At 42.0% G+C, this 24,822-nt stretch overlaps 1 protein-coding gene across 4 annotated transcripts in view; it reads right to left on the bottom strand.

Moving 5' to 3' along the window:
- lmo7b (LIM domain 7b) overlaps positions 1–24,351 on the bottom strand; it is a 35,860-nt gene extending 11,509 nt beyond the window's left edge. Inside the window, exons 1-22 of one of the 4 annotated variants that reach the window (XM_053477355.1) lie at positions 24,136–24,351; positions 23,514–23,614; positions 19,770–19,840; positions 19,555–19,624; positions 18,910–19,016; positions 16,642–16,672; positions 14,663–14,776; positions 13,875–14,055; positions 13,030–13,183; positions 12,533–12,847; positions 9,186–9,357; positions 8,086–8,213; positions 7,536–7,938; positions 6,853–7,101; positions 6,477–6,591; positions 5,073–5,234; positions 3,970–4,046; positions 3,757–3,820; positions 3,589–3,648; positions 460–485; positions 254–361; positions 45–134 (exon numbers count right to left, since the gene is read on the bottom strand). In XM_053477355.1, coding sequence (XP_053333330.1) covers positions 45–134; positions 254–361; positions 460–485; positions 3,589–3,648; positions 3,757–3,820; positions 3,970–4,046; positions 5,073–5,234; positions 6,477–6,591; positions 6,853–7,101; positions 7,536–7,938; positions 8,086–8,213; positions 9,186–9,357; positions 12,533–12,847; positions 13,030–13,183; positions 13,875–14,055; positions 14,663–14,776; positions 16,642–16,672; positions 18,910–19,016; positions 19,555–19,624; positions 19,770–19,840; positions 23,514–23,582 — 2,766 coding nt within the window. In that variant the 5' untranslated portion in view covers positions 23,583–23,614; positions 24,136–24,351. Of the gene's footprint in view, positions 1–44; positions 135–253; positions 362–459; positions 486–3,588; positions 3,649–3,756; positions 3,821–3,969; positions 4,047–5,072; positions 5,235–6,476; positions 6,592–6,852; positions 7,102–7,535; positions 7,939–8,085; positions 8,214–9,185; positions 9,358–10,216; positions 10,247–12,532; positions 12,848–13,029; positions 13,184–13,874; positions 14,056–14,662; positions 14,777–16,641; positions 16,673–18,909; positions 19,017–19,554; positions 19,625–19,769; positions 19,841–23,513; positions 23,615–24,135 lie in introns of all 4 variants that reach the window. The other 3 variants (XM_053477356.1, XM_053477358.1, XM_053477357.1) reach the window with 3 other exon arrangements.
- Between the last annotated feature and the right edge of the window lie 471 nt (positions 24,352–24,822).

Genomic DNA, 24,822 nt, shown 5'->3' with positions numbered 1-24,822 from the left:
TTCCACACACACACACACACACACACACACACACGTTTCCAAACCTCAGGGTCACGGTTTTCTTCCAACGCCGCTTCCTGCTGATCTCGTCTCCATGCTTCTTCTAGTCTCTCCTGATCACGCCTGTACTTCTCCTGACACACACACACACACACACGTAAACATTCTGCAGTCTTGTTTTCTCCATGTTACTTTAACATTCATTCACACTTAAGTGTAACAAACATGCTATCCGTCTCTCCTCCTACAGTACCTGCAGATGTTGTTCTTGCTCTAGCTGCCATTTCTCCTGTCTCCTCCTTTCCTCCTCGACGTTCCAGGACCCGCGTGTGGACGACGCACCGATAGAGGGAACCTGCAGCTAAAAAAAATAAATAATCCCAAAATAATTAGGACGAGATCACCTCTTGTACCTCTTGATAAATAAAATCAACCTGCAATAAACCAGTGAGGACTCACATCCGGTATCGGCGACGCTGAGCCTCCTGAGGTGAAGTTAAGGAAGAAAACACACAGGAAAACAATTAATATAAGATTTAACAAATACGATGCATTTTTGTTTGCACACTGCACAGCAGGTTCACACACACACGTACAGCCATGCAGAGACCGATTAAAGGAATACTCCAATATTTTTTCCCACCAAATCCACATTTCTGTACTGTATTTGTGTCAAAGACAAGGGTTAACAGATTGCGTTTACACTGTTGTAGTGGTGGCAAAGGCCAAACAAAGAGCTTATGAGGACTTGTATGCTAGGCTGGACAGTAAGGAGAGAGAGGTGGATCTGTACAGTTTGGCGAGGCAGAAAGAGCCGCGAGGGATGTGCAGCAGGTTAGAGTGATTAAAGATGGAGATAGAAATGTACTGACAGATGCCAGGAGGGTGATGGGAAGAGGTACTTTAAAGAGTTGAAGAATAAGGAAAATGAAAGAACAAAAAAGGCAATTACAGAGGCATAAAGCTGATGAGCCATACAATGAAGCCGTGGGAAAGAGTAGTGGAAGCTAGGTTAAGGGCAGAGGTGAGCATTTGCGAGCAGCAGTATGGTTTCATGCCTAGAAAGAGTACATCAGATGCAGTATTTGCTTTGAGGATGTTGGCGGAGAAGTACAGAGAAGGAGTTGCATTGTGTCTTTGTAGATTTAGAGAAGGCGTACAACGGGTGCCGAGAGAGGAGCTGTGGTGTTGTATGAGGAAGAAGTATGTTAGAGTGGTGCAGGATATGTATGAGAGCTGTAAGACCATGGTAAGATGTGCTGTAAATGTGGCAGAAGAGTTAAAGGTGGAGGTGGGTCTGCATCAAGGATCGGCTCTGAGCCCCTTTTTGTTTGCTCTGGTAATGGACAAGATAGAGGACAGATGAGGTTATACAGGAGTCTCCATGGACTATGGTGTTTGCAGATGACATTGTGCTTTGTAGCGAGAGCAGGGAACAGGTGAAGGAAAATTTGAAGAGGTGGAGGTATGCTCTGGAAAGCAGAGGAATGAAGGTTAGCCGCAGTAAGATGGAATACATGTGTGTGAATGAGAGGAACTGTGAGGATACAGGGAGCAGAGATAAAGAAGGTGCAGGACTTTAAGTACTTAGGGTCAACAGTCCAGAGCAACAGAGTGTGGAAAAGAGGTAAAGAGGAGGGTACAGACAGGTTGGAATGGGTAGAGAAAAGTGTCAGGTGTGTTGTGCGATAAAAGTATCAGCAAGAATGAAAGGAAAGGTGTACAGGACAGTGCAGGATGTTGAGGTTCTCCTTGGGAGTGACAAGGATGGATAGAATCAAGAATGAGTTCATCAGAGGGACAACCCATGTTAGATGTTTTGGAGATAAAGTCAGAGAGGCCAGATTGAGGCGGTTTGGACATGTAGAGAGGAGAGATTGTGAATATGTCGGTAGAAGGATGCTGAGGTTGGAACTGCCAGAGGAGGAGGTCTAGAGGACGACCAAAGAGGAGATTTATGGATGCAGTGAGAGAGGACATGAAGTTAGTTGGTGTGAGGGAAGAGGATGCAGAGGATAGGGTTAGATGGAGGCAGATGATTCGCTGTGGCGACCCCTGAAAGGGAACAGCCGAAAGACAAAGAAGATTGTGCTTTGTAGCCAGAGCAGGGAACATGTGGAGGAAAATTTGGAGAGGTGGAGGTATGCTCTGGAAAGTAGAGGAATGAAAATTAGTGGCAGCAAGACGGAATATATGTGTGTGAATGAGAGGAACACAAGAGGAACGGTGAGGCTACAGGGAGCAGAGTTAAAGAAGGTGCAAGATTTTAAGTACTTATGGTCAACGGTCCAGAGCAACGGAGAGTGTGGAAAGGAGGTGAACAGGTGGGTACAGGCAGGTTGGAATGGGTGAAAAATGTCAGGTGTATGACAAGAATGAATGGGAAGGTGTACAGGATAGTGGTGAGACCAGCGATGCTCTACAGCTTAGAGGCAGTGGCACTGAAGAAAAGACAGGAGGAAGAGCTAGAGGTAGTAGAGCTGAAGATGTTGAGGTTCTCTTTGGGAGTGACAAGGATGGATAGGATCGAGAATGAGTTGAACAACCCATATTAGATGGTCTGGAAATAAATCAGATGCCAGATTGAGGAGGTTTGGACATGTTCAGAGGTGAGATTGTGAATATATCAGTAGAAATAGGCCGAGTTTACACTGTTGTAATAGTAGTCTAAGGGCAGCTGTTATATTCAACAAAATTTTAAATATATGAAATTCAGAAATGTAAAATATAGTCTCATCTATGACAGGACCAAGTTCAATTTACACTTCCTATTTGTTCAGCCCTCGAGTTGCGCGGCGGTAATGATCTCGCCCTATCATCCGGAGTTCGAATCCTGGATGATGGAGACTCCCGCAGCCTGGGGCCTAAAGAGAGATGATTGGACGAGCTCTCTCATCACGAGAGGGACTTATGAATCGCGCCTCTACGGCCAGTCACGGGTGTCCGTGAGCTCACGCAAGCCCGGGGAGCAGGTAGCGCTGTCTTCTGAGTGCGTTACGCCGCTCCCAAAGGTAGGTGAGCTCACAGTTTAAAAAGATGCGGCTTCACGTGGCTCAAAGGAAACACGTGCTGGCCTTCGCCCTCCCTGGTTGATGTCGCCTTGATGTGGGAGTGTGGTTGGGAATTGGTTTTACATATAAATGTTTAATGAGTACAACGACTGCCCATGAACATCTAGAACAAGTCATCCTTCTAAGCTAATGATTTCTGTTCATGTCTCAATAGAGCTAAACTGATCATGTCTAGCAGTTCATCATACACTACATAGAAACAAATATCGAAAACCAAAAAAATAGGAGCATTTCTTTAAAAGGCCACATCCCGAGTACCCTCTGTACTGTACATTTTGGGTTCCAGAAAGAGCACACGGAGGCAAAGACACAGCAGACATTTACCACAAAGGTAGACAGACGAGTCGACGGTGGAACCAGAGGAACCTGAGGAACCTAAGGGGGCGTACGTCACATATAAATAACAACCCTGTCGGTAGGACGTTCCTCTGTTTCATTAGGCTTCGTTATAAAGCAGAGTTATTTTAAAAAGAGGACATGAGCGAAGCCTGGGAAGCAGCTGAAAGCCTGTGTTTACCTTTCTGCTTAAAAAACTCTAATCTCCTGTTTTGGTTTTGCGTTAGTACGTGTTCATTTTCTACAAGTGGAAAGAGAAGAGTTGGACGAAAGTTATTTTAAAAAAAAAGAAGACGTATTGTAAACCATTTACACTGAAAACCAAATTAACCACAAATTCATCGCTTACCTTTGTGTTTTGTCAAAACTGGATTGTGACTGAAGCTTCTGTTCGTCGTTTTTGCTGGCAAACCCTACAGTCAGGATCAAGATGAGAAAAAAACAAATCATCTGTTATTAGTATGCCTTTACAAACTATCCTGATGGCTAAACAGCAATACCGTGCTGATTTAAAGCAGGACATACTGCAACAAGGCTCTCCTGCGCTTCACAATGTACTCACGTTAACATGGTGGCCGTTGAGCTGCTCTTTAGTCTCTTCCTCCACGGGCATCCCGGAAGTGTCGTCATCTGGATGACCTACACAAACACACACACACACGTTAAAGACCTTTAAACACTGGTCAGACTGTTCTTAGCATTTATACAGAAGTCCAAATGCAAAATGGCATCAACATAATTGGAAAACACAGAAAACTGACTTATTGTACTACGTCACTAGACTGAACATGGACAAAAGTGGCTGTTGGCAAGAAAGCAACATGGACAAATCCATTTGACCTTCCCACTTTATGAACAACATTTATAAAAACATTTAACTTGCCTTCATGCTTAATATTAAAAAAAAAAATCATAAATAAAAATTCAGCTATAACTTTTAAACCATTAGTATTAATGGAATGGGTCTACAGGGACATGGGTCTACCAGGATGCTGGCAGCGGATCAGACTTGTTTGTCCACTTCATCCGATGGATGCACAATCGTTCTGGGATCTGGAGAGTTTGGAAAGCTGTTGGTCTCGTGTGCCGTTCTGGTGCGTTTTCCTCCATGACCAGAACACCCAGTCCACCACAGCTCACCACAAATGGGCCCTGACCCAAGGGATGTGGGAGTTCTGGTGCATTTCCATCGTGACCAGCATTGACGTTTTCCACCAATTTGTGCTGCATTGACTTTTAAGGGATCTGATCAGACAATCTGGTGTTTAGTCCTCAAGGGGCATGAGTGGTGGGCCTTGGATACCCATGATCCATCACCAGTATACTGGTGTGTACAGTAGTTGATTGTTGTTTAGGTCATAATGCTTTGGCTGATCAATGTATGTAATTGAAATTTTCAATATTTTCCCGGAAGACATACTTGGTCATGGGACTATAGCTCATTATAATATCTAAGGCAGAGTTAAAAAAAAAAATTAAGGAAACGGTAACAAATTCCACACAACATGCTTTTTAATCAGAATAAAAGTTCATACCGTATAGCAGTTAAAAAGATAAAAGTATAAAAGCCTTACAGTTTGTGCATTTCATTTCCCTGGTGTGATTTTTGCTCTGCTACAAAATTCATTTATTTCGGATTCTGGACACAAAATGAATAATCATTACCGTTTAGGCTGAGGCGCCGGATGTCCATCAGCAGTTTGCCCTCCCGGAGCGCGGCGTCCATATTGGCCTTCCACTGTTCGTAGCTCATTTCGGCCACTCGCCTTCCACCCAAAGCCACAATCTCATCACCCGCCTGCAGGTGGCACAGCTGAGCCGGGCTGCCTGTGAAGCGGAGCCAATCACAGCTAAATCACACAAACTGGGGCTCATACCTGTCGCAACATTTTTCTACTGGCCTGGTCCGAAATTACAAGAAAGAGTTAAATAACCGAGATCATACACAACACATTGACTACGTCTTGTTCGAATGTTTGGACGTGTTGCAAGAAATCACCCGTTGTCGGATTTTCCTAGCAACATATAATAAAAAAAATAATAATAATGATGGGAGGCTCTAGACATTTAAAGAGCACTGTATACACGTAAACAAGAAACATATTCCAACAACGAAATGTGCTTACTCAGGCACAAGGAGCAGTTCTACCACTAGGAGGTTAATGAACACGGCGGGATGAGAACGGAGGGGGATCGTCCCGAGTGCAACAGCGTGTCTAACTAATCAGACTGATGCACAGTAAGCAACACCTTCACTGTTCGCCATCAATCATTCATGCGCGAAAACACACTCGCGCGCACACACGGAGCGATATTCAAGGTCGTTTTGTAGAGCGATCCTGCAGAAGGATACACACTATGCAGTAAATACACCAGTTCAGCGATTAACATGCTGCATTTACTCTACCCTGACGCCGCGTTAAAAAGCTCGCCTATTACATTCCAACACACTTACACACAAAAAAAAATAAAATTGCCAAACTGAGCAATTCAATTTTAGTTAAAAATAAATTAGAATAATCTTTGCTTTTCGATCATTGATCACATGGACATTGTAGCTAAATCAGCGGAAATCAGACATTAGCATAATATAAGCATAATTTATAATGTTGGATTTTATTTTAATTGTACAAGTTTTTTTTTTTTTTTTTTTTTTAGTCTTTGTATTTTTCCTTTCACCTCCTATTAATTAGTTCTTAACTTAAAGTTCATCGTTTTCTGCTTTCGATTTGTTGCTGTTTAAATGCGCAATATTTTCATTTTTTTAATATAAATTTAGAAAACAAAAATAATTTCCATGTAAACCAATTCCCCACCGTCCCTGGGAAAGAAACGCTGCAGTGGTACGACATGTAATGAAATAAAATAAGTTTTAATGCACCAGACTCATAGCCCGTCTCAAAATATACAACCTTCTGCGTACTGTTGCGCCTGGTTTCTTGTACTTTAGAGTCTAATTGACGTTAAAACAGCGCCCCAGCTATACAGGAGTGTGCGACGTTAACCGACAAATTAAAATTGTTTCAGTATTTGACGATGACGATTCACTCCAGACGTAACCTGGCTTACCTGGCTGGACGGATTTGACGCGAGCGCCGGTCGAGTCCCACCGAGCCTGGAAGCCGAAGTCGGCGCCGCCGTTGGGCGTCTGATTCAGACTGACTCGCATGTCACGGTGATCCGCCTGATGGGGAGACAGAGGGACGAGGGGAAACGTTACCTGTGGCATGTGATCGCATCCTGTAGGGAAACCTGAGAAACTGTGCCTTTTTTTCACTCGAATCCCGGCCTGCTGTATTACATTACACACACCTCATGGTAAACATGCATGCCTGGACAGTACGTGTGTGTTAAACAGATGCTCACAACAACAGAGCGACAGATTCATTCTCTGGTGAATTATTAATAAAATTATAGTAATTTTGGGAGTGAAAGAAAAAGACACCTTGTCCTCCTGGCTCGTGCACACGGCTTTGTCCGGCATCAGGACACTAGCGGAGATGAAGGAGTGAATGCTGGGAGCCGAGTCTACCCGGTGTCCCCTCTCTTCGTCCTCCTTCTTCCGCCCCTGGACGGCTGCATGTGTACTAGTGCGGGCGTCGTCTTTGTAATCGGGAAGTGGATCGACACCTTGGTGGGGGAAGGACGCAGGACGCTGGTGCTGCTCTTGTTGGCTGCTATCCGAATCGTCCATCTGTGAAGGATGGACAAAGATTTAATCTTTTTTTTGTTTTGTTTTTTACTTTTTTGGAGAAAATGTTAATGAAGCACACACAAAAAAGGGAGAGGAAGAAAAAAAACTTACCTGGTTGAAATAGGGCACTTTCTTTTATCCTAGTGCCCTATTTCAACCAGGCAGTTATTTCTAAAGCTTAGGTTTCGCTATCTATCAGGAGCATTAAGTGGCATGGCAGCCTTGTGTTTCATTATTTATAGGGGCTGCAAAAAGATCGTAGCGAGACGGGTAACACTAAACTTCCCACACATACAGTACACAGATGGACAAACAAAGGCACACGCCCACCCTGAAAACGTGCACCAAACAAGATGCGTGTTTTAAACAATAAAAAAAAAAAAAAAACATTACAGCCTTAACAGAACGATCACAAAAGGCCGAAATGCGCTCACCGAGTAGAATCTAGCATGAGTGGACTTCCTGGAGATCTTGGAGCGGAAAGGTCTTGGTGTGACGCCTGTGGAGAGCCGCGAGGTCCCCTCAGACCTGCGAAAACCTCTGGGCAGCGCGGCGGACATCTGTGGCGTACCTGAAAACACACCCTCTACAGACTTGGCACGCTGGACGGGCACGGCAGACGGGTCCGTGTCCGGGCTGTGCACGTGATCAGTGGGGGTGCGATGACTCGCTTCGGTTGTACTGTTAGCGCGGGGATAGTCCCTGTGGTCAGGAGCGGGGTCGCTCGAGCTCACGGGGGCAGGCATGCTGCTGGAGCTGGGGGTCAGGGGAGAAGGAACAGGAGTCTCATCTGTAGCCGAATCAGACTCCTCCCTCTGTAGGCTCCTCCTAGAAGAACTGCAAAAAGGCACATTAATTATGCAACTTTTGAAAAAAAAAAAAAAAAAAAAAAAAGTTGTGTGTAATGTTTCAAAACAAACTCAAACCTCTCGAAAATGTATTACTGCTAATAATTTCATACAAGGGACCTGGGTTTTGATCTACCTTCCTTGCTCCTCCTCCCCAGTTTGAACAGTTCCACTGGGATCGAGCTCAAGTTGGTCTCGCTCCTCTTTCTTCTTGTAAAGGTCAGAGGTCAGACTCTGCCTGCGAGTCTTCCACTTGTTCAGGTCCTAAAGGAGTCACACAAAATGAACATTCCCGACTTCATCCAGGTTTACACAGTCACAGGTGCAGTGATGCAACACAACAAAGCAGCTGGAGGGAATTAAATATAAATGCGAGGCAGTGATGCAGAGCGACGGCCCAAAAGTAGGATTCTCTACAGCGAATAACAGCAGGAATATGATGAGGCTTGGTGGTATGGTAGTGCTCAGTAAGGTGGAGTTTGATAAAAAGGTAAAACTGCTCATTTATAGATTGGCTTTAGATTTGCATAAGAGTTGAGAAATTGATTCTCAAACAAACAGCTTGTAAGAGTCCCTAAAGAAAGAAAATAACCTGAGAAATGTCAGAGCCGTTCAAAGCTCGTTTGCGTAAGTGGAAAGCCAAGCGAAGCAGAGTTTTTACGTATTTTTTGTGCTTTTTTTTTTTTTTTTGCAAGATTTAGTAAAGATGTAGCACCATGGGTCCCAAGAATGTTATCAAGGACGAGAGCAAAAAGAAGGGAAGAAAGCAAAAAAAAAAAAAAAAAAAAAGGAGCCACTTTCAGTTTGGTTTTTAAAGCAGCTGGTGCTAAAAGGAATCATAAATTAAGGGTTAAGTGAGATTTAATGTCCATTTATTTCACATTTTACTTCGTTTACATGTCTTTTCTAAAGGTTTTGGATTGCTTGTTTATACAAAAATATGATTATAGTGTTGAAAATTAGTAATATTTGTAATATTTTTGGGCGGCTGGAACAGATTACCTGCATTTACATTATTTCCTATGGGAAAATGCGTTTTACAAAATGAAATCTCGCCTGAGGAACTCGCCTCCGGAACGGATGATTATTTTTTCAGCACTGAGAGTCACCTGCATTACTTTAACGAAATTTATCACACAGCTCGGATTCTTTGCCTTCCTTCTTGGCTTAAAAAAATAAACAAACAAACTGCCTTCAGCCTAGGTGCTTTATAACGCCCATGAGCACAGAACTCACCTCCTGCCACTTGCTCTCGCTCTCCCTCACCCGGGCCTGATATTGTCGGATTCGCTCCTGCCGCAGAGAAACAGACGCAGCATTACTGCCGTGACTCTTCAAAGGATGAATAGAAGTGCTTTCAGGCGTCCGCACTACACGCTCCAGGGTGATATCGCTCATGGACTTGCTCCTGCCGGGTTAAGAAAGGGTGAGCAAAATTCTATTACCAGCATTTGCATGTTAAGTGTTTAATATTCAACAATTTTTTTTTCCTTTTAGCTAAACTATATAAAAAGATTTAGATTAAGGGCATCTAAAAATTAAGCAGTGCCTGCCAAAAGTTTGGACACGCCTAACTCTATGATCTTTCCTGATTTTTCTTTCTACGCTGTAAAACGATTGGGGTTTGGGGTTCCCTGCTGGAACTGCTACCCCCGCGACCCGACTTTGGATAAGAGGTTGAAGATGAATGGGTGAATTAAAATAACTGACTCTTGGTGGTGTAATGAGCGTTGGAGTGTGTGTGTGCCCTGCAATGAATTGGCACCCTGTCCAGGGTGTACCCCGCCTCGTGCCCCAAGCCTCCTGGGATAGGCTCCAGATCCCTACGACCCTGAATACAGGATAAAGCGGTACAGGAGACAAGCGAGTGAGCGTGCTGCTTAATTACCTAATGCCATGCGTGTTATTTCATAGTTTTGAAACCTTCAGTATTGTTCAAGAATGTAGAAAATAAAATACTAAACAAAATATTCTGAAACCACTGATTTCGTAGGCGTGTTCAAACTGCTGGTAGATCTACTCCAACATACAGATGCTAGACTACAAGCAGACACTGAAGCAGAACAGGTTTGAGATGTACTAATATTTCAATATGCAGTTGAGTGTGAATGCAACAGCAGAACACAAAGACGTAGCGGCAACACAGTTTTCAAGCCAACCTCAAACCTGTAGACGAGGACATCAGACATGACAAACCCAACTATAGAGTAGCTCTCATCAGCACGTACAAAGCCAAAGCATAGAAAGCCGAAACAGATGGCACTCACCCGACCCTAGGGGAATGTCCCATGGGCACTCTAGGAAATGAAGATAATGACAAACCGACAATTTTTATAGTTGAGAAGTAGTTTTAGAGCGAGTGATTTTAGAGCCATGACTTTCAAATGCAGCAAATATACAACATAAACCAATTATGTGCATTCTTTAATGACCATACATATATTTAAGTTAGTGGGATTTAAAGACCCCACCTCCCCCTTGACCATCACTTTTGTTCCACTTAGCAACATTTTTTTTTCAGTCTTACAATAAACATGTAACAGTAAGTGTGTAATTTACTTTGCAATTGAACATTTTCTAACTGGAACATCAACTCCCAATGCACAACGCATGTTAGAGTTTAATGCAAAGAGACGCAACGCTGCGTGTAAAATTATTCAAGCAAAGATAACTTGACTTCAACGTAAACCCTTTATTTATTAAATACTACAGCCATAAACACACAGTAAACATTGCATCTATAGCTACATTCATATGGACAATATTTCTTCAATCCGAGTTAAATTATTCTGATCAGAGATTCCAGCTTAAACCTTTACACGTATGCCGATCTGATGAGATGCGCGTTTACACGCTCAAAGCAAAAAATTTTATCAGGATTTTAAAAACTGACATGTGCAAAGTGGCTATGATCGCTGTGCAGTGTTTACTCTCCCGCCACAAAGGGGAGAAAAGTCCAGACAGATTTCCACTGATGCGCTCTACTTGTCCATTGCAAATTAAGGAAGCAGGAAATAGTTAAGGAGTCCAATTTTTACCAAGCATATTCCTCCCACTTTGATGCCTCATTCATGGCACCACATTGGTGCATCTTCACTGTAAAAGTAAATACAGCTACTGGTGATACTGCAACATAATGCACGTAAAAAGTTTTTTTTTTTTTTAAGTTAAATTGGTACAACTAACTGAAAACTTATGTATTCAACATATATGCTCATATTAAACCATACAAGGGGACCAATAGGACTTGTGGCTTTAAGGAGTGAAATAAAAGTTTCATTCTTTTAAATACAACCGAGTGATCCCTAAAGATATGAAAAGATCTTTGAAAGGGACCACACCCATCAAAACAAATGTATAAATCAGGTGTCTGGACCCAAAAAAAGAAGAAAAATGAATCCAAAAAAATAAATAAACAAACTCCAAAACATAAGAAGGTCTTTACGTTCAACAATAAAGTTCTGGTATTGGCTCTAAACAAGCTTTAGCTCTAGTGTACATGGTTTAAATATGGTATTGGTTCCCAAATCAGGTGCCGTCAAGTCCAACGATATGCCTGAGCCTGGCTCATGTTGAAGCAGAAGAAATCCAAGCCTTTGGCATGATAAAAAAAAGAGGACAATAGTGATGGAAGGTAATTCTTGGTGTTCTTAAAACATTTCTTGGGATCTGGATGTGGGTGCAGAGGTGCAAGCAGCTCCCAACCAGGGCGTGACATCAAAGTCGGAGTCCTCCTCGGATGAGCCAGATGGCTTTTGACTGAAAGTGAGGACGCCGGAAGAGAGAGAGAGAAAGAAAGAAATCAAAGGAGGAGAGTAAATCATTTACTGACTCCTAAGCGAAAGAGTAGATTTAAGTAAAGGAAAGAAAACTTAAAAACTAAACTCATTCCATCACTCTGCCCGTCAGACCAACCTGAAGCCCTGCATCTTCTTGTACCAGGGTCGGCGCTGTGACCCCTGTCTGATCCTCTCCACATGGGCGTCCTCCTGCGGAGTCCAGTACCTGGGCAGGAACCTGTCCGAATCAGTGTTGACGGAGGTCTGATGGGTGGCCTGAAGCACCCTGCGAGCGTAGAGGTCATCTTGAACAGGGTCGGCGCTGCCTCGGCCCTCGTCCGATTCGCTCGAGTCTTCGTTCCAAGCCTGCAGAAGGAGCTCGTCCGGCAGAGAGGACTTTTTCAGGTCGGACGTGCTGCGGTTCGGTTAAGACGTGAATATTGCATTTAAGAATGCAGCAAGACTAGAATATGCTTCCACATGCATGTGAAAAAATGCTTGCAGATGGGTGTGCTATCTCGCACGAAACTGGTTAAAGACGGAAACGTTAGTAAGTTAAAAAAAAAAAAAAAAAAAGCAGAATTAACACTGATTAACAAGATTAACTCTGCCAGCTCACGTCAACGACGAGATGCAGATTAGTAAAAAAAAAAAAAAAAAAATCCACCACATTTAGAGTCAACCAAAACAACTCCTCACGATAGGGAGTTAATCAAGCAGCCAGTAAATAAAACCACACAAACAACGCACGAGTGTTAGCAGGCCACGGCAATGTTAAGACGCCATGCAACTTCAAACTCTAACCTCTGGCTCGAGCATTCACGAGGAACAGAAGGCAACCGAGAGGCATCAGACATTGTGACCCATGACCTTCTTGCACTCGGGGTCACGGCGGGAAACGGCCTCATGACTTCGGGGTTCAGAGGAACGGCGAAGTTCGCAGGTGCAGTCTGGTTTGCCGGGCGGAATCGACGGCTCGCAAGGTCGTCCTGAACGAGGTCCGGTTCGGGCCGGTCAGAGTCAGACTCCGAGTCGCTCTGGTAATCGTGTGCCCATTGGTGGAAAGCGGAAACGGGGGGGAGGTCAAGGCGGGGACTGACTAAGCCCCTCTCATTTCCACTACAACCAACAGATGGTGAGGAAATCAGACTTAGGACTTGTGTCGAATGTTAGAAAGACTACTTGGATCGTACAAATAAATAATGCAAATGCGTCCCAGGCTGGATGAGACTCCAGGCCACAATACCTCGTGACATTTTTAGAAAACCTGAACCTAAGCACGAACAAAATATAGGATGTACCTGTGAAGAGGACTGACGTGACCCCTGGCACCTTCATGCTGCTCGGATCTTTTCCTCCTTAGCACGGCTGGGAGGGTTTGTCTCTCTCTCCCGGGTGCAGACGGAGTTTCAGTCATCCTAAAGCAGTGTTCTGCCTCTGCGTCACTCCCAAACGCTGAAAGAAGAACCAGAAAAGGTCAAACTACTACAGTCGATTGCACCGTGTGGGATGACCAAGCTCTACACACACACACACACACACACACACACACACACACACACACTCCAATGCCTGTATTACACCTCAGTGGTGAGGAATGGTCCAGTATGTCACACTTACTTGAACGCTGAGAAAGTACGAATGTAACGCAACCAACTTTCATTACCATGCACTTGACAATCCCGGCATAATGGAAGGAACGTAAACATGGGCTTAAAGTTTTTGCTTTCTCTGGTGTTATCATACTGATGATGCATCTCCATGATATCATGATGTATAACATTGGCATGTCACGATACACTGTTCAATCTGCTGTCATTGTTGGCAGGTATTACTTTCAACTCAACTGATTTCCCTCGATTTGCAATGGACAATCGTTGTGTAGATTCTCAGAATGTTCAGGCTCCCAGGTTTGTGGACACCATCTGTCTTCGAATAAACCCCAAAGCCACACTCAATTTCCTTTTGATTGAAACTCTGGCAGCAGTAAAGCAAACATCAGACCCGATCGAGAACGTGCCAAGAACACGTCAAATTCACTAAACCTTTAAACATTTTCTACATTGAAACAGCATGTGATCAAATGGTGCAAGTCTGACAAGCATCTTAAAAAAAATTATAAAAAAAAAAACATTAGGACTCGTACCTTCACTTCCTGCTATTAATGTACAATCCGACGCTGCACTCAGAGTGTGTGACTCCACTGAGTCCAGGCTCTCCACTGAATCCTCCCTCCTGTAGCTCGGCACCTCCCTGTCAGGGTACCAGGTCTCGGAGAAGCCGCTGTCCCTTACGCTGGACCTGGAGCATGACGCCTCCTCTAGAGCCTACAAGCAAGGTAAAAAAAGAAAGAAAGAAAGAAAAAAAAAAAAAAGATACAACTCATTGCAACATGCGGTGAGCCGTGCAGACGAGATCAGGAAGCAAACGATCCTTAGGTGTAATGCGACTTCCTTGATACACAAGCGATTTGTCAAACTTCTACCGATACAGGACATCCCCTACATACTAAAACGTTTTTCTTTTTACGAATCTTCGAAGATAAAAAAAAAAAAATGTGTTTGCACATGTTCAGTCGCGGATGTTAGATCATGCGGCAGACATTCAGTTCTTTTTTAATTAAATCGATTAAATATCGGCACGAATCTAAAAAACACTGTACTGTAATATACTGTACAGCCAGTTGGGTTGGTATCCAAGTACATAAACAATGTTTTTAGACTTATTAACAAATTGGACTTACAAACAAGCTCCTGGAGCAGAACTCGTTCATATGTAGGGGAATTACAGTAATTAAGCCTTTTTTTTTTTTTTTTTTTTTTTTTATTCCAAAGACATTACAAGTTAAAAAAAAAAAAAACTGAAATTTCTGATGGCTTAGTTATTTTTCTTTTCAACAGCTACTGGTGATATCAGTTTCTGGCTCTGACTCACTTTAGACAAGGCGACACCCAGCAATCCTTCGAAAGCTTTAAAGTTGAGTTGTGGTCCGGTGTAGGATGGGTCGGCCTGAGCCTTCCTTCCCAACCAGTATATCGTGATCAGAACCTGACAACGAACAGAGAGAGAGAGAGAGAGAGAGAGCACATTAAATCATTTCTGGTTACAACACTACATTGTTCTCTCATGTAAAAAGAAACTCCTCCCACACTTTCTAGTTTTTAAATACACTGACAGGTAAAATTAACGTAGTTTTCTCCAAAAATAAATAAATAAAATTAAAAAGTTGATCAGCCAAGATGTGCCATGTAACACGTGTGTGTGTGTGTACTGGTATTCCTAAGCAAGCTGCTAAAACAAATTACATCACACTTTCACTTTTATTAATCATATTTTAAAATTTTGTGGAAATAGATTCATGTTTAATCAGGATTTGAAGTCACCGAGTTAAATAAAAAAAAAAAAAAATCATTACAGTGTACCCAAAATGAGCAACACAAGCACTTACCCACTAGTACCTATCGATTTCTCTCTTCCATATTCTCCTAAATCATCCCTCCTTCTTTCCACCACACGATTCTGTGCCGTCTCTACCTCTCCAACCCCATGTAATGAATTCTCTCTCTCTCTCTCTCTCTCTCTCTCTCTCTGTCTGTCTGTGTGTGTTTGTTTCGCAGCCGTGTATGAATGGCTCTTGTGTTCCTGTGAAGCTTTTGTCTCTGCTCAATGACTAGAAGATCTTTCTGGATGATAAACACTAAAAATGTTCGTACAAGTCGGCCTTCCACAGAGAGAAACGTTAAAATAAACTAATAAGATCTTAAACAAGAAACTAAATAAGTTAAACACCTCATCTGAACACGTGTTAGACGTTATCCAACACACAAACTCAACCTAAATATCAAGTCCAAGCCAAATAAGACGAGTCTGGGATTTATACAGCCGGCACCATAATTATCGGCACCCTATGTAAAGATTAGAGCTGTGCAGTACGAGTTTCTCTCCCACTCCAGTCCAGTAGGTGGCAGTACTGCACCAAACATCATTTCCTCCGAAAGATGTGGCATATTTTTAATAATTTCATTAATTTTAGACTAACGAATACTTACCTAAATAATTTCAAGAGTTCCTGAAGCGCAAAAAAAAAAAAAAAGAAATTAAACTGCATAATTAATTAAACTACCTATGAGATAAGCGTCTATGGGAGAGGATCTAGGACCAGGGAGGATCTGGAGGGATTAAGCACTCATGAAGCATTATAGGCCACGACATTACGGTTGGACCTCAGCATACGAACACATTTTCGCCTTAGAAACTAAATTTTTGCAAGAAATTTGCTGCGACACGCAAAGCATTTTTTGCCAGACAAGCGTCTGAACGGGTCGGCCTGATTTCAATTGCCGATCAAAACTTGTTCGCGTACGTGAAAAAGCCAGGCGAAGAGGTTTTGACATTTTGTGCCAGATTTAGTGAAGACGAAGCAACACGGGTCCCAAAAATGTCATCAAGGATCACAGCAAAGAGAAAACGAAGCCACTTTGTTTTTAAAGCATCCGGTGCCAAGAGGAAGCATAAATTAAGGTTAAGTGAGGTTTAATGCCTATTTTTTTTTATATTTTACTTAATTCACATGTCTTTTCTAAATGTTATTGTATTTCTATCCAGAAATATGATTATAGTGTTGAAAATTGGTAGTATTTATGGGTTATCTGCATGTACGTGGGAATTTCGACTTAAAAAAAAAAAATTCTTAAACATATCCATGAAAACCCCATTAAATGATGTGATGTTTTCCATTACTCATCTTTTTATTACCACCAACTAATTTTCTTGCAGATATCTTTAAAATGTACGGACACGCCAACTTTCCAATTTTTCATACAATTGCTAATAATTCTTGAGCTGAGTCAAGAAAACCCTGCATCGCGATTCGTCCATTCAGAAGTAAAAACAATCAAATCAATTGGACTTACATTTTTCAGCCTCCTGGAGGTCTCTTGATGCCTGTAAGGACAGAAGTGAAACCAGTCAGCTGGAGGATCAGAGCAGCTGCTTTACTAAAATTCCTTCAAAATAACTGACTCGACACGCGTTTACACAGGAGCACACGTTATGTGAACCCGAACACGTGATCTACTGCGCAGTGGGACACTTTCTAACATTAACAACACTCTGGAGCGGTCACACGGTCGCGTGGGGATCAGTACCGACAGACTTGGAGTTAAACAGCAATAAGGGCAGGTGGGTGAAAGTCGGACGGAAATAGACACTCAACATATAGAGATCTTCTATAGTTTCAGCACGGCATGGGGTCGCGAGGCTAAATTTGGAAGCTTCCACCCAACAAGTGTGCGCTGAACTCGCCCACGTCATGGCGTTGGAGACAGAGCAGTGGAGAAGGGCTGCACAGTTACCCGCATTTCCCTAATCGTTATATAGTGGCGAGTCAATAATAGCAACTGATTCATTTGTACTTTTTTAAATCTTACTCGACTGCACGGGAAAGAAAGGAAGTGAGTCAAGTTCAGCGATTCATTTGTGTGGCGATTCATCTATTACTATACTGATTATAATTTTTTTTTTTTTCATTTCGTCTTTGCATATGAAGTCACTGTTTCTCCATAAACCTACACTGGTTTGCTCTAAACTTGCTAAACTGGTACAGCAGATGCAATACGTAAAAGATGAAAAAAGTTTGTTTACAATTCCAACAGTCAGGAAAAAAAAAAAAAACTAAATATTTAACCAGGAAAATTTGTAAAAAAATAAATAAAATTTTTAAATAAGAAAAAAAAATGTGATATTTCGAAAAATCGCAATACAAATGGAAGCAGCACTTGGGTATCGTGATATCGTATCGGCTGGTCACGATGATTCCCATCCCTACTATTCACCAAGATGCATTTGATTCTCAACTCTGACATACAGCTCATTTCCTTTGCACTGGAGAATAGAACTGAACTTACAATTGGAAACTCACAATGAATGTGTACGCAAAACGTCCCATGAATTCTATTTAAAAACTGTGGACTTTAGAAACCTTTCAGGAACGTCTTTATTCTTGGGACAAGACGTTTTGTTGGTCATGCACAATCGACATTGTTCCACGGCACATTTGTACCAGGAAACTTACAAGCCAGTAACGAACTGGAGATGCTTATTGCTTTTAACCCCCTTTAAAACTGTTGGTTAAAATCAGCAAATAAATTCATTAATAAATAATTCATCTGGGTATTATTTTGCCTGATATTATTATGTATTTTATTTTAGTCTTAAGTAAACATGCATTTCTGCGGTCACACCAGTGGTCCACTGTCGCGCATCAGTTATCCTGAGCGGTTTAACGACGGGTCGCGGGTCAGGGGTTAAAGCAATAACATTCCCTCACACCCCTCACGTAGGCAGATTCCAAACACACTCACCATGGACACGGCGTTTAAAGACTCAGACTTAAGTGTGTGAGCAGGGCTTCAACCCTTATTGAGTCAAACAGCCACTGTAACTCAAGTTGACATTGTGAGAAATGACCGAAGAAATATATCCATGTGTCATCATGCTTGCTTTACTCTAAAACATCCAAAGTAATTTAATAACTTATCAAAAGTTCAGTTTTTAAATTGAACCTTTTCTTGCTTTTTTTCTTGTCAATAAGTACTGTGTGTGGTGATTTAGTGACCATTAGTTAAAGTTACCTTATAAAGAAATCCATGCCATGAATAAAACTCTATAATGAAACTTATCAAGTACAAAGAGAAAAGAAGAGCCAAGGCCAGGAGACTAGAATAAGGAGAAAAGGCCAGCTCGTCCCGTCCCATCCAATAGAAAAGCCAAAGCAGCACTAACTGCTGAAAAGCGTTAATTCCCAGCTAGACACACAGAGTTCAAGGGTGTTGATCCGACCTCCAAATTCCTCAGATCTCGATCCAATCAATTATCTATGGAATGTGCTGGACCAACGCGTCTGACCCATGGAGGCTCCACCCTGCAAACCACAGCATCCAGTGGGTCCACCACAAACATCCCAGTGCCATGCATGAGAGGTCTTGTGGCGTCACGCTCCGAGGTGACAGAGCTGCCCCAGTGAAACCCATTAAATACTGGGTTCAATGCGTTGGGTTTTAATGTTATGGCTGATCGGTGTGCACTAACCAATAAAGTTGCACTAACCAGCCTTCACGAAAATTCCAGTTTGTGCAGTCGTCTCGAACCTGAACCTTGTGGTGCGTGTTGTCTGCGATTACCTGACGGTCACGCGAGTGGACACGTCCTGCAAGTCTCCTGGGTGGAAGAGCTGCGCGTCGTTCAGCCCGAGTTTCCCACAGGCCTTCAGGAACACGTTCACGTTGTCCTGCAGGGAGGAAAGTGGGAAGTGTGTAAAAGCCGTCATTTAGAGAGTAGAGTGTAATGTGTGCATGAGTTCAGAATACAATACCATCAGCACAATATAACTGTTCGAAAGCTAGCATTGTGTTTCATGTCATATTTCTGTTCTTGAATCAAACCAAGATTAAAGTTGTGGAAGCTGGCTCATCTCACCACTACACCACCAACCCAGTGAACATCCAGATTAGTCAATGGTTTAAAATGCAAGGTCAGCATTTTCCATTCGGGATGCATACTGTATCACGACAATCATAACAACTGCATAAAGTTTTATCAAAGCTGGTCAGTTTGCCTTGGAAGACAGATGGATGGTGATGCCGCGACTCCAACACGCCATCCATATCAATCAGGGCATGTTGCTTTTAATCCTCTAGATGTACATAAAGTCTACGAGTGTGTGAGCAATGCTGTTCTTGTTGAAGATGCTCCTGTACACACACACCTCGCATAAAGGATAGCTGTTAACTTCTTTAAAAAGGTACACGAGATAAAATGCCACTCACTAATCCAGCGATGGGGGTCGAGAGTCTGTTCACCCTCTTGATGATCCCAGGGTTGAGTTTGTTGATCAGGCTGAAAGAAGGAGAGAAAAACAGATTGGATTGATCCAACAGTTCCCAGTTCATCATCACTCAGTCTATTCCGAACAGGATGATCTCCGCAACATTTTTTTTTTTTTCAAACCAAGTACTTGACAAGTGCTTTTCTCTTCACTTACTCGCACAACAGGACTCCGTTCTCCAGGGCAGACCTAAAGTTATTGCTCCCAAATCTCTTCTTGGTCACTTCCTGCAAAGAGAAGGATTCAACCAGAATAAATTAAAAGACCCCCGAACAAAAACCTAAAAATAAATCTAAAAATCATTTTAAACATTGCATTACAATCTGAGTTTCTGCCTTGGCCCATTAGTGTTAATAACCAAACGTAATCAGGATTAATTACAACTACTAAATTCAGATGCACAAAGTAGAGTCACAAATTCTTAAGTACTGTAGCTCTCTCGTAAAATTAACCAGGATTTAAGACCACAATGGAAAACCACCACATCACATCAACATGTGCAGTAGTGAGGACTTCAGGAACTTTTTCAATAAGATTGGGCAAAAAATAATAATAATTCATGCTTTGAAAGCAGAAAATGTTATTGATTCAGATGACGAACTAACCATCAGATCAGAACATAGAATTTTACTCCCACTGAAGAAAACGAACTAATTTCACTCATCACTTCTGCAAAATCATCACTTCTGTGTATTAGATCCTATAACTGAAACATCGGTTTTTAACAAGTGGAGAGAAATGACCATATAGGGGGCATGGTTTGGCTCAGCAACCATGAAATGAAAAAAATAAATAAAAAATAGGAGGGCCATAAATAAGATTAAGGTGCCATTAATTACGCACATGGGTATTTTCCTGCCAATAACAAGAACTAAGTTGGAAAACTGCTTTGATAAGAATTCCCACCTAAATACCAATGATGTGCGTAATCAGAATTAGGAGTGTGAGAAAAAATAATAAAGCATTTAAATAAAAAATAAAATTCATTTATTACAAATTACATGTGACTAATAGTAATGGCAATTACGTGTCCCAATTTACAGAAAATTATATTACACATTAACATATAAATAAAGCAATCAGTCTTCATTTGATCAGTCTGGAGTGTGTGAGAGAGCAAGCACCAGACCTCCTGCCTCATGGGCTTTAATGAACAAAAAGGAATTAGGAGTCCTACTGAGGGCTTTTGTGCTTGGCCAGCATGTGCTCGCTCATCAGCTAGTTTGCGAGGATGGAATGTCGCTCTGACAATAGCCGACATAATCATACGCAGCCAGGGGTCCGGCTCAGACAGTGGAGTGTGAAAAGGCCGGAGCAAGAATTTCTAGGAAACAGATGGAAGTGAGTGAGGAACCCCTTTACAAAATCCAAGTGATCTAAAGAGAAATGCACAAACAAATCCAAACTAGAGCAGGTCAGTCAGCAGGGGGATGACCGAAGCACATACGGTATCTGTAATGTGTGTTATAGACTGGCATTGAGAAATGGTAGAATGGCATGCAAGCGAGTGCATGCTTAAAAGAAGAGCTGCATGCACTGAAAAGGAAACGGTTGTGTGTTCAAACAGGAAGTGATTTGTTTCACCATGGCAACACTGAACCACAGCCTGAACCGCTTTTGTCCATTTTTAAATTTACCTAAAAACCACATAAGGGCCTTTAACAAGCTTAGGAGGCACAAGCATTGAAAAACAGGACATGCATCATCTTTTTTTTCTTTTTTTAATCCCTCATCATAATGAAACTTTACACACAGTGCTGATTCGCAGATTCTGCAACATGCCTATATTTAATTAGTAGTGGGTACCGACTCCAAAACCAGCCTGCATTCACTTCCATTATCCATGTTGGATTCAATTACTGTAACTCTTATTTTTACACTACATGCATAAAAACTGAATCTGTGAGACCATAGACTAGCCCAAGGTTCCTGCAATAAAAAGTTGGTGTAAAAATGGCAAACCCTGGCAACCCTGTCTGAACCGGAAAAGCATGACTCAAACACTAAGCTGCACAAATTTCATTTCAGGCATCAGAGAAAACAAAACAAAAGAGCATGAAGGCACTGCAAATCCATTATTAGCGCACGGCTATTAAATCATAAAGCACATCAACACTGAGAATGTGTGTGTGCGCGCATGTGTGTGTGTGGGTGTCCGCAGGCTTCTGATCAGACATCAGGGGATGAGAAAGGGAAAAAAAAGAACCTAAACTGAAGCACATTTCAGCTCTACAGTACCGTATGTGAATACTAGCACGTTATAGTAGTTAAGTATTTGATAATCCTGCAAACACCACAAATATATATGGCCGTGTATTGTAATGAAGTGGAGGTTTAACATTTGTGGAATGAGTCTCCAGTGTCAGAGAGTCTTTGTAACAGACAGCAGGTTTACAACCATGAGGAACTCTTCAGGATGGAGGAGTTCACACTCGGCGGTTTCTCAGTTACATAACTCACTTCATTTTTTTTTTTTTTTTTTTTTTAACGTTTAGGCTGGTGAGAGAACGAGCAGTTACATCTGCAAGACCACAACTGAAATCGCAAAACTAACTTGTTTGTTCACAGTATGGAACTACTGTATTCTGAATAGTCTTGGGTTCAGTCATGAGTTTGAAACTTCTGTATGTTTGAAGTTTCTTTTTTTTTGTGTCCAGATGGGTTATTTAGTTTCCCCTCAGTATCCCAAAGTCATGCAAAATGTAATTACCCCCCATGTGTGAGGCTACATTCACATTACAAGCCACGATTTTTGGTCAGATCAAATTTGTGCATCATGAAGGTTCACATTCATAATTACAAGTGACTTAACTGACTAATATGGACACGTCCATCCTCGGACACAGCATGTGCATATTAAGACGCATTTCCTTGCACCATCTGGGTTAAAATATATCATGCTTGTGGATGCAATTTTAGCAAAAAAATATGCCTGGGGTTGTTAGTGAAGCTGATCAGATGCATTTGTTAAGTTCCAAAAGAAAACAAGAAAAAAGAAAGCCAAACACCACACATTAGGTGCTATGCTACTGCACCAGTACTGCCATGAAAGCCCTGTGTGCGTTACTGATGTTAGAGCAATACATACACAGGGGAAAAAAGTTGCCTAAATTCCGATCTATATACATGCGATATCTGAATATACGTGTGATCCATGACCATACCTATTAAAATGGGCAGTGGAAGTTCAGAGGGTTAAGGAACTGTATTACTAATCGGTGGTTCAAGTACCCGTAGTGCAGTACTGTATATGTGACAAAGGCTTAGCTTAAGAACTTGAAAATGAAAAACATCAGATTTGTTGGTTCAAACAGTCACGTTATAGTTAAAAAAAATGTAAAAGAAAATCTCCACCTAAATCCATTGAAGACACTTCAGGCCAAACACACACAGGTAAAAATTTGCATGAATTTTGGTTTGAGTTCTAGGTCCACCAGATTGCCATTGTTGGACCCTTGAGCAAGGCCCTTAACCTTATCTGCTCCAGGGGCATCATATCATAGGCTCTCTGACCCAACTAAAGAATTTCAATGTGCAGTAATGTATATGTGACAAATAAAGGCTTTTACTTAAGAACTTAAAAAATGAGAATCAGACTTGTGGGTTCAGACAGTGATCTCTATCACGTTAAGTTACAGTTAACATGAATACTGCCCAGTTCACATTCAGGGTTTACTCCAGGCTCAGTCTCAGAGATCCAAGATCCACTGTGTCCCAGGATACTGGACGCAAATAAGCGAATAAGCTAGAAGAACTTCATATTTCTGTTTCTTGATAAAGGGGTACAGCGGTCAAGAGAAGAACAGATTGGTAGCTTAGCTTTATTTCTGAGTGTCTCCCAATCTGCCGCAAAATCTAAAGCAAAAATCTCAGCATGATGTTAGACGTGCCCTCCTGTACCTCCATCCATCGCTGTGCCTCGCTGAACGCCTCCTCGCACCCGGGTGCAGTCTGCTCTCTCCACTCCATCACCAAACCGCTCCAAACCAACCTGCAAAGAGCTGCACAGTACACCGGTTGTTCATCATCATCATCATCATCATGTCCTTGTATGAATATCTAAAAAAAAAATTAATTTGGTTCTAAGGGTCTTATAAAATAAACCAACCCAAAAATACAAACAATATATTGCTTAAGGCCACAGCACTACTACTATGATTGGTTCACATCACGTGACCTTCAATTTGCACCTATGGAGGGATGTTAAACATTGTATCCAGTTCTACAATTTGTTTGGAGTTTAATTTTAAACAATGTTTCTTTTATCCAACACTAAACTCTTTGAAGTTTCTTTAGAACCTCTTTCACCTGTAATCGACAGTGTTTGATGCATAAACAAATATTGTTAGTTTTGACTACAAAGGCTTTTTAAATGATGTTCAAAAGCTGCCTTTTAAGAACTGGAAGTTACTTTTATGTCTCATTTCTACGCATCTGCAGTGAAGCAAACCGCTTCCCGTCTATGTAACTACGCTGTATTTCATGTGTGTTTGTTGGTGTGTTTTTTTTTTTTCAGCCTCACCTTAATAAAACTGAACACACACACAGGAAAAAACAAATCTCTGATTCCGCACCAGCGTGTACAGGTGTACTCTGTCTCTTTTCCCCCCTCTCCTCTTGTGTTAATCCTCAGTAATCTCTTCCTTCACCTGTCCCGTCACGTGACCCTGAAAACACGACTCACGTCCCGTTAAAGTGCTCAAATACACACGCGCGCGCGAACCAGCTGCACGAGAGGACGGCAGGTTCCGCTTTAAAAAACTTCAGACGGAGTGATGAGGGGCTGAGAGAGAAGCCACGCCCCTGCTGCTAAAGTCAGCTGAAAAACACGCCCCTTATTTAGGCGCTCGGAAAACCACGCCCCCAATCATAAACTCAGCGCCTTTTCTCTTGAACTTCCCTGATTTGTTAATCAATAGCGTTGTGCTGCTTCAGTTCACCGCAAGATGGCGCCAAAGGCACGATTTCAACTAATACGCAGGACAAAACACTTTTTTTTACACTAGCTAACAAGAGCTTGAAGAAAGAGTTGAAAGGTTACATTAAAAAAAAAAAAATAGCCTGATCAGCTTTAATGTAATCAGTGATGTCATTATTTTAGGTACATGTCCGCCTCTCTTTCGGACAAACTTATTAATAGAAAGAAATGAAATGTTGTAATTTAAGTATCTTACTCCTTGTTCACGCTAAGTTGTACTTCTTTCATCGA

The sequence above is a fragment of the Clarias gariepinus genome, chromosome 18 (genome assembly GCF_024256425.1).
Source record: "Clarias gariepinus isolate MV-2021 ecotype Netherlands chromosome 18, CGAR_prim_01v2, whole genome shotgun sequence".
Lineage (NCBI taxonomy): Eukaryota > Metazoa > Chordata > Actinopteri > Siluriformes > Clariidae > Clarias > Clarias gariepinus.
This window is presented reverse-complemented; position numbering and strand designations above follow the sequence as displayed.